At 37.5% G+C, this 17301-nt stretch overlaps 1 protein-coding gene across 5 annotated transcripts in view; it reads right to left on the reverse strand.

Moving 5' to 3' along the window:
• The window catches only part of CIT (citron rho-interacting serine/threonine kinase), a 90933-nt gene that overhangs the window by 71417 nt on the left and 2215 nt on the right, over positions 1–17301 (reverse strand). For all 5 annotated transcript variants that reach the window (XM_024108737.3, XM_024108738.3, XM_024108736.3 and 2 more), the window contains exons 2-9: positions 16746–16870; positions 15464–15605; positions 14305–14480; positions 13459–13560; positions 12693–12835; positions 11183–11276; positions 6538–6741; positions 5925–6078 (exon numbers count right to left, since the gene is read on the reverse strand). In XM_024108737.3, the coding sequence (XP_023964505.1) occupies positions 5925–6078; positions 6538–6741; positions 11183–11276; positions 12693–12835; positions 13459–13560; positions 14305–14480; positions 15464–15605; positions 16746–16841 (1111 nt within the window). In that variant the 5' untranslated portion in view covers positions 16842–16870. The remainder of the gene's footprint in view (positions 1–5924; positions 6079–6537; positions 6742–11182; positions 11277–12692; positions 12836–13458; positions 13561–14304; positions 14481–15463; positions 15606–16745; positions 16871–17301) is intronic.

A 17301-nucleotide genomic window follows, 5' to 3' on the forward strand; every position in this document is an offset into this window, starting at 1 on the left:
TCATTTAATATTTAACAGATTTGTTCAAGTTAGAAATAAAAAGAGAGATAGAATCTCACCTTTCATCAGAAAGTAGTGGGAATCTACAGAGGAACCACTCTCAGGCAACTACAATTAAAGACAAGAAACTTTCCTCTCACCATTAACAAGTATCTTCTAAAAGTCCCCACTCAGACTACAGTGGTAGAGCTAATTTAAATATTCTTAAAATAAGTATAGCGATAAAAGATAAATAGCACTCAATGGAAGAACAACGGAAGCAAGGAGGAACAAGATACATCACAATACCCAATAACAACATCGTCATATGGTTGAAGAAAGCTAAAGATGGAAAAGTAAATAGGACTTTTAGAAAGAGAAAGCTAATTTTAATATCACATCATTTTCTACTGCAATTTCTTCTGATGTTTAATAAAAGCTCTGCACAAAGGAGAGAGACACAGAGAACGCTAGCTGAAAGGGAAGAAACCTGAATTTGCCCTTTGCTTTGCATCTCCTGAAGAGGCATGCATGTGAGAAGAGCTATTACCAACCTAACACAGTTGAGAAGCTCTTCTTTCTAACCTTGTTACCATATTACTATCAAGAAACAATGGCAAGGGAAAAAAGAAAGTCATTCAACAAACACACCGCTGGCTGCAAGTGGATCAGAACTGCTGACAGTGACTGAAAAGGGAAAAATGAATTTCTTCAGAGGTAGGTTTCAGACCACTTTGAATGAGAACAAACTCACAGGAGTGAAAAGGGACACACTTGGAAAGAGATATGCTAGATCTGCTTTGCTTGGTTGGTTTTGCTAATTACTTGGTAATGTCTTTAGACTCCTTTATTCCTGAGATTGAGGCATTCCCCTGCTTGTCTCTTGAAACTGCCTGTAAAATAATTGGTGCAGCTTATATAACAGGCTGAGAAAAGGGAGCAATTTGGTTGGTTAACAAGGTTTAAATGCACGTCTATGAAAGGGTCCTTGGGTAACCAGAACTGGCCAATTATTTCTTGTTTAAAACCAGAGAATTCTCATTCCTCTATAATTATGGTATCCTCAAAATAACAAGATGAAGACTAGCCAATACAAAGATGTAAGCGTGTTCATATTGAGGCTATTCTCAAGTGCTTCTTTAAAAAAAAAAAAAAAGAACCACTTAAAAGAGATCATAGTAAGACTCTGGGAACTGAATAGCAAATACATGCCATTGTATCTGGCAAAACTAGAGATTTGTTCAGAAGATTCACATTTTCTCCCTCTCCAGGTTTATTCAAAAGGAGACAAAACTATGCTACAAACAGGATATTCTAATCCTGATACTTCAATCTTATAAAAACTGATTGATACATGGATCATTTTCTGCCTGTAATATGCTGCAAATGACCACATGTGCTGTTTATTATTTAAATGCCTTCTAGAGAACTGCACATTACATTAGAATCAACTGCTTACTCAGATACCCCTCTTATGGAGGAGGTATATAACCCTCATCCATCTGTTCTAAAGAATGACTTCTGGAGGTAAGGGGGTGTCATATGCTGATAAATAAAAAAAAATAGCACTGCAGTAATTACCCAGTTTATCATCATCTTTATAATTATACTAAATGAAAAACGGTTTTTGAACTGTGTTAATATGTGTATTTATGCCTAGTTCAAGGAATAATACATCATTTCAAATTATTTCTATGTAACTTTAGAGATTGGATACTGCATTTCCCGAGGATTCCCCTCTTCTAGGTCAAAGACAGACCTTACTGGACTAGGGGATTTGGAGGAACTACAGAATAGAAATGTATCTTGTCTTGTTCTATGATATAACCTATTCTTCCCGTTGTCAAAAATGTATACTGCGTTTCCAATGGCAAGTAGATTGAGCATTAGTATCTTGTACTTTCAGTAATATTTATGGAAAACCCAACAAAGGACAGCATCAGCTCTGAATTATATCTTTAAGAATATTTGATCTAGAACTGCCTAACTGCAAAAGGTTATAAAAATGTTATTAAATATACAGTTAAGAGGGAAGGTACTGTGCATCTGGGATCAGGCTTGATTTATGAGGGATTACAGGTATCAGTTGCAAAGGTGAAGAGATACATACATATCACATAACCAGCATAGACCAGATGGGGGTGCAAGAGTTTTTAAAGTGTCAGTGGATAAGTGGGTTCAGGCACACCAAGTCAATATCAGTGTAGCCAATGAGTACTAATATACAATAGGCCTATCCCAGCTATAAACAATATTCACCAACTGTACAAGAAGCTACTTTTGAATCTTTTCCATTGTTTGAAGGCAATTATCTTCCCAAGATATATTCTTATTTCAGTTAACAGCAGTGCCCCTCCAAATCTGTGTTGGCTTCAGTTACTGCCTACCAAACTGGTGATTAATAAAAAGAAAAAACAAACCATGTATTTTTTATTACTGAAGACCAAGAATATCTTAGTGAAAAAATACAAAATGTAATAGTTATCACCATATAATATAAAAACAAGGCAAATAAGTAATTTGAGAACTATGTGCCATGTGACAAAAAGTGAGTAAATTTATAAGCTATAAGACACTATAGTAGATGGCAAAAAGCCCTAATTTTTCCTTAAGCCCATTCTAAAACATTCACACACAAGTTTTTTCTCCCTCATCAATACAGCAGCAGACAAATAGAATTCAGGTCATAATAGAAACATTTCAGCAGGGTCTTTCTGCTTTTAGATATGAAAAAGCCATCTTTTCTCTGGGAGACTATGCAGAAAAGGGATGCAGACAGTAAGCAGGCATTCCATGAGCTAAATTCTTATGGACCCTTGTGAAAGGCATTTGGGAGATATGAGGGCTCAAAAATGAGATGATCTCAATACTGGAGTATTTGAAGTGAACTTTAAAAGCCTTACATGTTTGACAAGTTCCTGACATTCAGCTATCCACATTTAATTTGTGGGAGACATTCCCACAATGTATGTCTTGCAGAATAGACCAGGGGTCAGCAACTTTTCAGAAGTGGTGTGCCTAGTCTTCATTTAGTCACTGTAATTTAAGGTTTCACCTGCCAGTAAAACATTTTAATGTTTTTAGAAGGTCTCTTCCTAGAAGTCTATAATATATAACTAAACTATTTTTGTATATAAAGTAAACAATGTTTTTAAAATGTGTAAGAAGCTTTATTTAAAATTAAATTAAAATGCAGACCCCCCCGGACTGGTGGTCTGGACCCGGGCAGTGAGAGTGCCACTGAAATCAGCTCGCGTGCCGCCTTTGGCATGTGTGCTATAGGTTGCCTACCCTTGGAATAGACTATCATATTGTAAGGATGCATGATTTGGAGTCACTTATACTGGTAAACTGTCCCTGAGACCCCCATTTCTCGAAAAAAATTACATTACATAAATACCTGAATATCATACAAACTGCATGCAAAGAGAAACAGGAAGATATTTGTCCTTTCAAGTAGTTTTCACATTTATCTCTCTGCTATATTCTCCCTGGTTCTGTTTCCTTCTGTCCACTAACCTTTTCTACAACTCACTTTCTGCTTGCTATTCTTAAACATTTTATCCTCCTAGTAAGGTGCAAACTAACAACAAAAAGCTGTTTCAAACACCTACTGCAGCAGATTCAGCTGGCTGCCCTGGGGGGACTTAGTGCTGCATTCTACTTCTACATTTAGGAGCTGACTTCAGATTCCTGCTGCCTGAACCCATGGAGGTTGGAAGCTTTATAGAAGTGCCTATCTCAGGGGAAGAGAAGATACGGTTTAAATGCAAAACCATTAATTGGTTTATAAGTTCCCATAACAACAAAAAGTTAAAGGCTGTTTTTGTCAGTATTAACAGCACAAATTTTCAGCTGAAAGGGGTAGAGTTAGGCTGATTATCTAGGTGCCTACATAGCCCCAGTTACAACAGTGATGGAGTACCTCCCAAATACTTACAAGTAACACTATCGCTTTCTTCCTTCTCATCCTGAAAGAGAAATAACTTGGATTGTTTTATAGGTGAGTTTCTGTGTGTGTGCGCGCATATAGAACTTATTTAGCGAAAGACATGTCAAAGGAATAAGTTTTACATTTTATTCTGAAAGTGGTTAGGTCCATGATCATCAACTCATGGGAGCGAGCTCCATAGCCTATGTCTAGCTCCTGTGAAAGTTCCACTTCCTGCTCTCACAAGTATCCCACTACTGGTTGACAGTGTCATTGCTCCAGTTGAACATAACTGTCAAGAGAAGTCAAGCTGATAGAGAGAGCAGCAATCTTTCTGGAAGCTAACTCCTGACAGCTCTGAATAGTAAGACAGACATTGACCTGGACAAACTTAGTTAATGGGGAACAAGTACAGAGAGCAAAGCACCAGGGTGATTTATTTATTCTGTTGCTAAAGAAGTACTGCTGTGTTTTGTACCAATTACAGCTTTTTCATGGGGTATGGCTTCATTCCTACATGAGTCATAATAATTTAGCCTATAGGTCACAACTGTATTGATCTCACCATGGCTAGGTCTGTATCTAACAGACTAGGGCACAATCTTCTGGTCAGTTACAGATGGAAATAGGTTTGGAGGTTTTGGGGGTTTTCTTTTTGCTTGCATGGCTATTTGGACATTCAAAAGAACCCCAAGAATGCCTAATAATTGAATAGTCAGTCAGCATCATTGTTCTGTGAAATGGCAAGGCAACACCAACTAACTTGGGCAGTTTCCAGAATGCCAGACAAGCAGATTGCCGAGGTGGCACTGGAATGGATTCCAATTCACCATTTTCCACAGCATCCAAGGTACCTTTGAAAAGATTAAGGTCTAAACTCAATCAATATAGGAACCTCGAGAACAAAAACTGGTGAACTAATAGAGATGGCTCAAGAGAAAGATGAAGCGTGAGCTGCAATCTGCACCAGACATGCTGAAATAATAAGAAACTTCTCAATCAAAACTCAATGATATTATAAAAGGTAACAACCAACAGTTTTGATAGAATAGCTGTTCTAAAAGTTTAGGATTCTTGAAGCTGAAAAGAAGGAGAGTGTCCATATTCAACCCGAGAATCCCCAAAGTAAGAGGACAAATAGTCATCTGAGGCTGGCAGTCTCAGCCTAATAGTAATCATAGAATCTAGACTACTCTTATGATGCTTAATAATCAGAGTAGCCAATCTGTTTAGCTCTGTACCAAATGTAAGGAAGACATGGTCTTTGCCCCAAGGATCTCACAGTTTAAATAACTGAATAGTATTCTAAAATCAGAGGTTCAAGGACCACTGGTAAATGGAGTACTTGGCTTCACATGTGGTGCTGGCACCTCAGTATTTCCAGCCGCTAAATTGCATTACTTTCCTAATATTACAGGCATTGTTTACAAGGAAAAGTATTTGCCACACGGGTGTTTATTCTATCACCAGGGGAGAAGGTGGCCTGCACAATTGTGAACAGGCGTGTCCACAAGAAAATCTCTATTTAGACGTGATCCATACTATGAAAAAGTTTGGGAATCCCTGTTCTATTTTAATTTCTAGTAGCACAAACTCCATACCTATAGCATCCCTGACATAGGTCACTACAAACAGAAGGTAAAAGGAGCATGATTCACATATAACAAATTGAATCATGAGGTGGTAAGAGGAAATAAGATTAATAAACTACAAAACAAAAACAAAATAAAGGTGTAGGCAGACTGGAGTGGGGAAGAGTTGCAGGAATACACTTGTATTTTATATCATTCTTTACTTAAATTTTCACCTGTGAGGTTAAAACATACAGTATATTAACACATCCTAGCCATAAAACAGAATAAATCAATCATTCCTCAAAACATTTCTGCTGCCATAATGCAATACTGCTTCTTTTTTTAATGATTAATCAGTTCAAACACTCAGCAAATACTCATTTTACTTATACCCACATGTTATCAAGGACCTATTTTTAATACAATATTGTTCTGCTTACTATTACGGATGTTTTTCCAGTCAATTTTAGAGAAGAATGGATGGCAACAGAGACCCTCATAATCTAGCCTCTCCTTCAGCCCACATAGCAGACTCTGGACCAGATCAAGAAATTCATTACTGACTTTCACATCTTCTGGGAACTTCAGGAACCTCTGCATTTGAAATAAAAATATTTCTTTGCTCAGTAGGAAAACAGAATCTGAAGCTGTTAGGTTCAAATCTTCATTAACCTGAGATATGCCAAAAACTTTAAGGTTCAAGATGGGAATGAAAGTATTTTGCTAATAGATACTTTGTGCCAATTTCGCAGTGCATCAAAGAAGATCTTACCAATACTACGGCATGACACAGAGAAATCTTTCTTAACTGATGAATTGCACAGACTTATTTTTAGACAATTCTTATAATAATTAGTGAAGTAACTTGAGATAGTCAAATGATTGACATACATTCAAGGAGAATATGGGAAACATTTTCAATACGTTTCATAGAACTCTTAAAATGTGACAAAATAACAGACATCTAGAACCTCCTTTTTCCAGCTGTAGAAAAAAAAAGGAATTTTTAGTTCTAGTCTTCTTTATCCTGAAATATAGGAAAGGCCTCTCTACCTGGAAGTTCATGATGTTATTAAAGGTTTTTGTTGAGGTCCCTTCAGTGAATGGAGATTTTCCATAAGTCATATCATAAGCAATGATTCCCAAAGACCACCAATCACACTCTGGGCCATGTGAAGCTTTACCATCCCCATTCAAAACAGTTAGCATCTCTGGTGCCATGTAGTCTGGGGTGCCAACAGGCAGCCTGGCATTCACCTGGAAATAAAGACATTGCATGTGAAGTTGCAGTCTTGCCCTTGATTATTTTCCTGGCACTGAAATTAATTTTTCATCATGCTTATAAAGAACAGAGGCAACTGGTTTTACATCACTGTTTACAAGTACATTTATAAGTAGGAGCTTTCCTAGAAAAGAATCAGAGAGCAAGATAATTAATATAGAGTTAGTTACAGTGTTAGGGAAACTGAAAATTAATAACTTCCGATAAAACTATTCACCACATGGAGTGAGTTAACATAGATTAAAAGAGCTAATTGTTTCTACAAACCACATACAACTGAAGTAACCAAGACTTAGAATGTTGCATTCTAAAGAGCATGAGGTACCACATGCACTAACCTCTGATGTTTTAAGTGGTATGCATAGCCCAGTGATGCAACTTTCACTGACATTAACGGGAGTATATAGCTAAATTCTCATACACAAGTGAAATTTAGGGATCAACATTTCTCAGCATGACTTCCTGGCCCTACACTTCATCCATCATTTTCCCCTACCATTCCATTCTGCGTATGCCACCAGAAACTAAAATTTACTGGAATCCTGGTCTCTGAAGTGCTCTGAACAGGTTCTTCAGGCATCAAAATTACAGTCATTTTCACACTGCTACTGGCATAAGGATGAAACAAAACAGCAGGGGAGAGCAACGCAATAGCCAGGAGGTTGAAGAAATAGAAGACATGAAAAAAAGGGAGAAAAGAGTGAACGTGAAAGGTAATAAGAAGGTACGGGGGCTCTGATAAAAGAAAGATTTGGATGATATAAAAGTACAATGTACAAGGGAAGATCACAATAAAGAAAGGCTCTTTATATAAATTCCAAATATACACAACAAAAGCAGACTCTAGACTAGAAATGTATATTCTATTTGTAAATACAGCTTCTAAATATTTTAATTTCAAATTCTCACTTCTTAAAATGTATGTAATATTTTAAATTTAGAAACAGCTTGGGAAAAAAACTAAACCTAAATAAGGTTTTATTCATTTAGAAAGCAATGTGTTCAGAATCTAACTCCAATGACTTTTAAAACTGGAGTATCAATAGAGTTCAAGATATTCCACCTTCATCCACACTTTGAATACATTTAGCCCTGATTCAGCAAGACTTATAAGTACATAAGAACAACCATACTGGGTAAGACCAAAGGTCCATCTAGCCCAGTATCCTGTCTTCCGACAGTGGCCAATGCCAGGTGCCCCAGAGGGAATGAACAGAACAGGTAACCATCAAGTTATCCATCCCGTCGCCCATTCCCAACTTCTGGCAAACAGAAGCTAGGGATACCATCCCTATCCATCCTGACTAATAGCCATTGATGGACCTATCCTCCATGAACTTATCTAGTTATTTTTTTGAACACTGTTAGTGTCTTGGCCTTCACAACATCCTCTGGCAAGGAGTTCCACAGGTTGACTGTGTGTTGTGTGAAAAAATACTTCTTTTTGTGTGTTTTAAATCTGCTGCCTATTAATTTCATTTGGTGACCCCTAGTTACTGTTATGAGGAGTAAATAACGCTTCCTTATTTACTTTTTCCACACCAGTCACAATTTTATAAACCTCTATTATATCCCCCCTTAGTCATCTCTTTTCCAAGCTGACAAGTCTCAGTCTTATTAATCTCTCCTCATATGGCAGCCATTCCATACCCCTAATCATTTTTGTTGCCCTTTTCTGAAAATTTTCCAATTCCAATATATCTTTTTTGAGATGGGGCAACCACGTCTGCATGCAGTATTCAAGACATGGGCATACTATGGATTTATATAGAGGCAATATGATATTTTCTGTTTTATCTATCCCTTTCTTAATGATTCCCAACATTCTGTTTGCTTTTCTGACTGCTGCTATATACTGAGCAGATGTTTTCAGAGAACTATCCACAATGACTCCAATATCTCTTTTTCAAGTGGTAACAGCTAATTTAGACTCCATCATTTTATATGTATAGTTGGAATTATGTTTTCCAATGTGCATTACTTTGCATTTATCAACAGTGAATTTCATCTGCCATTTTGTTGCTCAGTCACCCAGTTTTGAGAGATCCTTTTGTAGCTCTTCGCAGTCTGCCTGGGACTTAACTATCTTGAGTAGTTTTGTATCGTCTGCAAATTTTGCCACCTCACTGTTTACCCCTTTTTCCAGATCTTTTGTGAATATGTTGAATAGGACTGGGCCCAGTACAGACTCCTGGGGGACACCACTATTTACCTCTCTCCATTCTGAAAACTGACCATTTATTCCTACCCTTTGTTTCCTATCTTTTAACCAGTTACCAATCCATAAGATGACCTTCCCTGTTATCCCATGACAGCTTACCTTGCTTAAGAGAGAGGTAAGGGACCTTGTCAAAGGCTTTCTGAAAATATAAGTACACTATATCCACTAGATCCCCCTTGTCCACATGCTTGTTGACCCCCTCAAAGAATTCTAGTAGATTGGTAAGGCATGATTTCTCTTTACAAAAACCATGTCGACTCTTCCCCAACAAATTATGTTCATCTATATGTCTGATCATTTTGTTCTTTGCTATAGTTTCAATCAGTTTGCCCAGTACTGAAGTCAGGCTTACTGACCTGTAATGGGTGGGATCACCTCTGGAGCCCTTTTTAAAAATTGGCATCACATTAGCTATCCTCAAGTCATTTGGTACAGAAGCTGATTTAAGTGAGAGGTTACAGACTACAGTTAGTAGTTCTGCAATTTCACATTTGAGTTCCTTCAGAACTCTTGAGTGAATACCATCTGGTCCTGGTGACCTATTACTGTTTAGTTTATCAATTTGTTCCAACACCTCCTCTGATGACACCTCAATCTAGGATAGTTCCTCAGATTTGTCACCTAAAAAGAATGGCTCAGGTTTGGGAATCTCCCTCACATCCTCAGCCGTGAAGACCGATGCAAAGAACTCATTTAGTTTCTCTGCAATGGCCTTATCGTCCTTGAGTGCTCCTTTAGCATCTGGATCGTCCAGTGGCCCCACTGGTTGTTTAGGAGGCTTCCTGTTTCTGATATACTTAAAAAATTTTTGCTATTACTTTTTGAGTCTTTGGCTAGCTGTTCTTCAAATTCTTTTTTGGCCTTCCTAATTATATTTTTACACTTCATTTGCCAGAGTTTATGCTCCTTTCTATTTTCCGCAATATGATTTAACTTCCATTTTTTAAAGGGTGCCCTTTTGCCTCTTACTGCTTCTTTTACTTTGTTGTTTAGCCACGGGGCATGTTTTTGGTTCTCTCTGTTTTTTTAATTTGGGGTATACATTCAAGTTGAGTCTCTATTATGGTGTCTTTAAAAAGTTTCCATGCAGCTTGCAGGGATTTCACTTTTTGCGCTGTACCTTTTAATTTCTGTTTAACTAACTTCATTTTTGTTAAGTCCCCCTTTCTGAAATTAAATGCTACAGTGTTGGGCTGCTTCCCCGCCACAGGGATGTTAAATTTAATTTATTATGGTCACTATTACCAAGAAGTCCAGCTATATTCACCTCTTGGACCAGATCCTGTGCTCCACTTAGGACTAAAGAATTGCTTCTCCTCTTGTGGGTTCCCAGACTAGCTGCTCCAAGAAGCAGTCATTTAAGGTGTCAAGAAACTTTATCTTTGCATCCCATCCTGAGGTGACATATACCCAGTGAATACGGGGATAGTTGAAATCCCCCATTATTACTGAGTTTTTTATTTTAATCTCCCTGAGCATTTCACAGTCACTATCACCACCCTGGTCAGATGGTCGGTAGTATATCCTTACTGCTATATTATTATTATTAGAGCATGGAATTACTATCCATATAAATTCTATAGTACAGTTCGGTTCATTTAAGATTTTTACTTCATTTGACTTCATTTTTACTACATAAATAGTTCCAATGGATTTCACTGGACTACACAAGTGCTTAAGTTCTCCACATGTTTAAGTATGTTAATGAGTCAGGGCCTTCCTGAGAAAAAGCCCTTAGACCCTTTCATGTGATTTTTTACCTTGGATTTCTGAAAAGTATGCGTACAAGTAGTACTGTCCACTCAAATGTTTTAGTGGGAACTCTTGTGATACCAATGCAAAATACCTTTTAGAGAAAAATAAAGGAAAATCAATAGCTACAAAGATCTTTTAAAGTATGAATTCACATTGTAACACAGCCTTAGTGCCATAAGAAGGGAAGCACTGTAAAAGATTTGTCCTTTCCCTATCCACAACTGAAAACCTGTATAAGCTAATCTGTTTACAGATTACCTACAGCAATGGAAGATACTTCAAAGATGAAAAGCATTAAGTATTATCATTAATACTCCATATTAGATGGGAAAGACAAAAGAATAAAGTATCAACAGTCAGGAACGGACATGAAATCGGTTTTCATTTTTGACTGAAGTATCCAAACAAGACATAGACAAAGTTTATATACACTTTATTACCGTTTTGTTCGCTGTCATTTTGGCAGCTGACCCAAAGTCCACCAGTTTAATGTGTCCTAGTCGGTCAATGAGAACATTCTCTGGTTTGATATCTCTGTAAGTAAGCACAATACAATCAGTAAGCTCTCTATGCCAGTCAGTAGCTGTTCCTTGCTGTCACTTCTACATAACATCTCCTTACTACTCAATCTGTGTTGCCTCAATTGCATGCTGTTCTTCATAACCCTACATAGGGATTCTGTGGGGTCCAGACTTCCAGTTGTTGCTCCACTCACAACTTTGGTTTTAGGCAGTCAGCTACTGAGTTTTCCCCACTGGAGCGTGGAGGAACCAACAATTAATAACAAATGTATTTCTTCCACCAGAAAGAAAAGAGAAGAGAGGAGCTGGTGTTGCATTGCTATTTCATGACACATCAATGTGCTGAACTTGAATGACAATGCAACATCACATGGTTCTCAACCCAAGTCCTTATAACCAGCTTATTTTGTTGTTCTTTCAAACTCCATTCAAAGCCAAGTAGTCTTCTAGTTGTTAAAAGTCTGTGTCCTGCTGCCCTACATGCAGCAGCTGCTGTTGGTTGGAACATATGTGTTGTCTGTCCATACGACTGAACACTTGGGGTGAGTATCAGATTGTAATGAACATCCATGTACCAGAGTGATGGGTTCCTTAGAAATTCTTATAATGCATACATGCACCCAAGTACTCTAACATAGAATCATAGAATATCAGGGTTGGAAGGGACCTCAGGAGGTCATCTAGTCCAACCCCCTGCTCAAAGCAGGACCTAATCCCCAACTAAATCATCCCAGCCAGGGCTTTGTCAAGCCTGACCTTAAAAACCTCTAAGGAAGGAGATTCCACCACCTCCCTAGGTAACCCATTCCAGTGCTTCACCCTCCTAGTGAAAAAGTTTTTCCTAATATCCAACCTAAACCTACCCCACTGCAACTTGAGACCATTATTCCTTGTTCTGTCACCTGGTACCACTGAGAACAGTCTAGATCCATCCTCTTTGGAACCCCCTTTAAGGTAGTTGAAAGCAGCTATCAAATCCCCCCTTAGTCTTCTCTTCTGCAGACTAAACAATCCCAGTTCCCTCAGCCTCTCCTCATACTATATTGGCTTTGTTTTACCAAAGCACTCATCTCACCTCACTAATCTTTAACAGTTCAAATAATTTATTTTATTATTTGGTGCCAAAAACATCCAAACTCAAGTGTTGTAAAATATCTTCATATTTCTATAGTACAAAACAATGTAACTGAGCTTCCAAACATATCTGTCGCCATCCTTTCATATTAGTTTCAGAGTTTACACCAAACTTAATGCCTTCAGCTACAACTGCAGCTGGAGTATAATTCGTTTTCTAATTTTTTTCCTAACATGTATGAAAGGCAGACCTTGGAATAGATGTCATGAGAGATTTGGAGTTCACCACTCCAATACTCATTCCAGAATTATAATGATAAAATCATAAGTGTATTTCAAAGAGATGCCCACCTACCGGTGTACATAGCCCATCTGGTGCACACTGTGAATGGCCAAAACCAGCTCTGCTAAATAAAACTGCACCATACTTTCATCTAGTTGGTCTTCATATCGGTTTAAGAGTGACAATAAGTCTCCTCCAGGTTGATACTCCATAACCTGAATGAAATTTTAGAGACATGGCTGTAGTTCAGACACACAAAAGACATCCCATTAAGCCCTTAAATACTACATAGGCCAGATAAAATATCCTTCCAAGCCTAACTATAAGATTATCAGTAAATGTAGATAATCATCAATTTCACCGTACATACACAAATCGATTGAAAACAATATCTATTGATGATAGAAATTTACAGATAGGCTAAGAAAGAAAAATGTTGCTTATTAGAGTTTAAGGCTAAAATTTTGACATACAATGTTGACAGTTTCTTGTTTTAACATTTATAAAGCTTTAACTTTTTGAATCTTAGTGTCTGTCATTAAATAATTATTGTCTGACACACACCCCAAAAAGCTTAGGACCTATAATTTTGCACAACTCTGAAAAGTTACATTGATAAAAATAGAAAAAATGCTTAAAATAAATTAAAAAAAAAATCAATATTATCCATTGAAATTGTTAAAAAAAAAAAAAAAAAAAAATTCTGCCAAGCCTAATTATAGTGTAGGAGAATTTACAGAAGGAAAGGTTCAACTTCCAGCCACCACAATGCTGTTTAATACAAACATAGAAAAGTTCAACCTTAAACACCACAGAAGAGAAAAAAATCTACACTTACCAAGTACAGATTTTTTTTGTCCTGAAATGCATAGTGTAACTGTGGGATCCAGGTACCGCTACTCCTAGATAATATATTCAGTTCTGCCTCAAAAAACGACACCTACAAAACAAAACAAAAAATGGATTAGTTTTAATCCTAATAAAAAGTAGCAGAATGGATTAGAATTCCCTAGCTCCAGAGGAACAACCATCATTGCCATAAGCTTATAATGTGCCATTTATTCAAAAATTACTTACAAACCATCATCTGCCACTAACCTGCTGTGTGATCTGGGAAAGTCATTTCACCTCTCTGTACCTCTATTTCCCTTCCCACACTTCATTGCCTTGTTTGTTTAGATAGGAAACTCTCCAGGGTAACACCATCTCTCATTACACGTTTGCACAATATTTAATATAATGGATCCCCAATCTCATTTGGCACTTTTTAGACACTTCCATAATAAAAATAGTAAATAATACCACCACCGCCAATTGAGGAAAAAGAAAATCAGACAAGAACAAGAACCCATGCTAGCACAATTAGGACCGAGCATCCTACGACCAATTCTGCAATAAATACATAGTGAAACAGTAAATTATAATGCTACCTTAAATGCAATTCATTCAATAAGATTTCTATCAATCCAGCTAATCCCAAATCACCCCAAACACCATGAGGTGGAATTTATTGATGAAATATTAGTGTAATTCTTTATTATATCATTTTACTCCAAGTTAGAACCATCTTTCCCATCAGAGTTTTTAATCAAAGTTTAATAATAGAGGACAGAAAATGCTCACGGCCTACTGTGCAGGTCTACTGACATAATTAAAAGAATATACCATAAATGAATGCACATACATGTTCTCGTGCCAACAAGGACTCCTTGTTCATCACCTTCATAGCATAGACATCACCAGTCACCTTCTCTCTCACCACCTGTACTTCTGCAAAATGACCACTTCCCACCACACTTTTTACTTCAAAATCCTTCACGCTGGGCAGCAGTTCCCGTAACTCAGCTACAGTCTCTGAATCTGTATAAAATGGAAGTTATTTTACATTAGGCAAGTGACATTTTGTGATGATTATAGTTTTAGCAAAGGAAGAAATATTCCTTTAGTTCCAAGCCCTCAATAAATATTAAATCACTTTATAATTTGTTTACCTACATTTTTCCCTTGATATTCAGCCTAAATTTTCCTTTGCTCAGTTTATCCTATTATTCCTTGTTATACTTCCTTGGATCATGATAATCAATTCCTCTCTCTCCATTATTTTAGTCTTCAAACACTAGTAGTTTCACTCTATATGTAATAATTAGAAGTGACCAGATGGAACTATTATAGATAGTCTTATAAACTCTGTTTAACTAAATGTTGTGCAATTAGATCTTAGCAAAAATGCTAGTTGATTATAATGCAGTTCTCTTTAGAATCTCAGCATATCACTAGTAAAATGGGTTTACTCTGAAAAAAATTCTTAGGTGCCAACCCACTGCTTACAGGATATACCCACCAACCCGCTCACATACACAAAACACCATGCATAATACATGGTATCTAAAATATTACACCAGGCTAAAATAATTAAATATTTATCTTCCTTCTTAAATCAGTCCTGCCAAGCCTTTAATTATTCTCATATTCTCCAAATTCCTTCCAATTTGTTCATATCTGTCAATGGTTTATAGCCAGAACAATTCTGTATGCAGTACTCTGAGGGGCTTAAAATAGAAGTGCCTCCTGAACCAGAACTATATCATAACTACAAAATCACATTAGAAAAGATGCACTTTAAATCCTTCAGCTGACTGTGCAGGTGGACCTTTGCATATGTACAGAGCTCCAATAAGTTCAGGGGAGTTCCACATAAATGCAGGAGTTTCCCATACAAAGTCAGTTACAGAGGCAAAGACAACAATATTAATGCTTTATGCATTTAAGTTTGTTATTTAAATGCCCATATTTTTAACTACTATCCATCAAATTAGTTCTAGAATTAGTCTCAGAAAACTTACACTTTTTTACAAAGTTGCCTACATGTTTAATTTTCATTAAAGCAGGATTGCTGCATTCTTCAAAAAGAACGAATAGGGAATCAAGGATGCCTTCCCGGGAGAGAGGAGACATCTGCTGTTGAGTCACAAAGGGTGGCTTCCCCTGAAAAAAAAGCAACAGCAGATGGAGTCTCAGACAATAATGAAAAGCCTCAAATCAATAACATATGTATAGGAACAGATTATATATTATCCAGAACCAAAAAAAATCACTGCTTCAGAAATTAAACAAATAATATTTTAGAGGTTTGTTTTAAATACATCAGATAGTGATTAGTGATGTACACAACTATTACAAATGTTTTAGTTTTTTCCTTGAAGAAAACTCAAAAAAGGCAGCTAAAAGGCCAAATCACATCATTCGTGTTCTTTTTCTAGGTCCTTACAATGCTTCTGATTTAAGTTGTCCTATTTTTATACTGGCCATGGATTTTGCCATGTGCTTCAGGAATATCTAGGCCAGCAGTTCTCAAACTGTGGGTCGAGACCCCAAAGTGGGTCGCGACCTCATTTTAATGGGGTCGCCAGTGCTGGTTAAACTTGCTGAGGCCTGGGGCTGAGCCCAAGCCCCACCATCCGGGGCTGAAGCCAAAGCCCAAGGGCTTCAGTCCTGGGTGGCGGGGCTCAGGTTACCGGACCCCTGCCTTGGGCTTTGTCCTCCCCTCCCCGGGAGGTGGGGCTTGGATGGGCTCAGGCTTCAGTCCCCCTCCAGGGGTCGTGAAGTAATTTTTGTTGTCAGAAGTGGGTCACAGTGCAATGAAGTTTGAGAACCCCTGATCTAGGCAATCACCATAGCAACTCTTACTTGAAGTAAAAGGCTGTTTAAATCCTAGACACTAATTGAAAAAAAGATGCTTGAAGTGCAGCTAGTTAGTCAAATGATGCTTATGACTACCCTCATCTTCAAGTGCAAGTGAGAAGCCTGCAAAGACTACAGGTCCCAGCATGCAATGTTCCATCTTCATCTCAGAAGAGTCCACTTAGCATCAGATGCTCCATCTTAATCTGAAATGTATAATATGTGAGCAACAGCTCCATATTAAAAGATGGTCAGCAGCAATCATCTATACTTTATGCAAATTAGGTGCAGACTTTGAGCTTCTAGTAAGAAGCCTCTCTATCATCCTCCAAAAAATCAGTTGGGCAAAGGTTGGTAGCCCACACAACACAAGACATTTTTATACAGCGAACATAGATGCAAACAAGATGCAGTTCATCAGGTCTGATGCCCGCTTCCCTATACCTGAAAGAGCAGGTTCAGCCGAGAAGCACGGCTAGCTATGGGCTCCATGGAAGCTGGCTCCGTCGGACTCCGCACAGCATATTTAAACTTCAACATCTTCACAGTTTACCCCAGAAATATACATCCTAAAAAGAAAGTTGGAAGGGCTGTCAAGTGGAGATATTTTGAATAGGAGGAAATTTTAAAAGAAATCTTGGATAATTTAAGCCAAAAAAATTTTTTGGAGAAACAAATATTAAAAACTAATTAGGGAAAAAGACTCCATGAAGTCCACTAGGGACCTCATTATTGCTAATATATTTCATGTGGAAGGCTCCGAGCTACGGGTAACAGCACAGAGCCCTACATAGGGCAGGGCGAATAATTGTTTTTTCAGTTCAGTGGGGTGACCTGAACCAATAATATTTTGTTTTTTTTCTTGTCTACATAAAAAACTGAAAAAGTTTCATTTCGGGTTGGACCCAAAACTAAATGTTTTTTGCGGGAAGGGAAGCTAATTAAATCTAGCTAAATGTATAAACGAAATGTCATTTAAAAAAAAATGTCTCATTTCCAA

This window comes from Chrysemys picta, chromosome 15, assembly GCF_011386835.1.
Source record: "Chrysemys picta bellii isolate R12L10 chromosome 15, ASM1138683v2, whole genome shotgun sequence".
NCBI classification, from domain to species: Eukaryota; Metazoa; Chordata; order Testudines; family Emydidae; genus Chrysemys; species Chrysemys picta.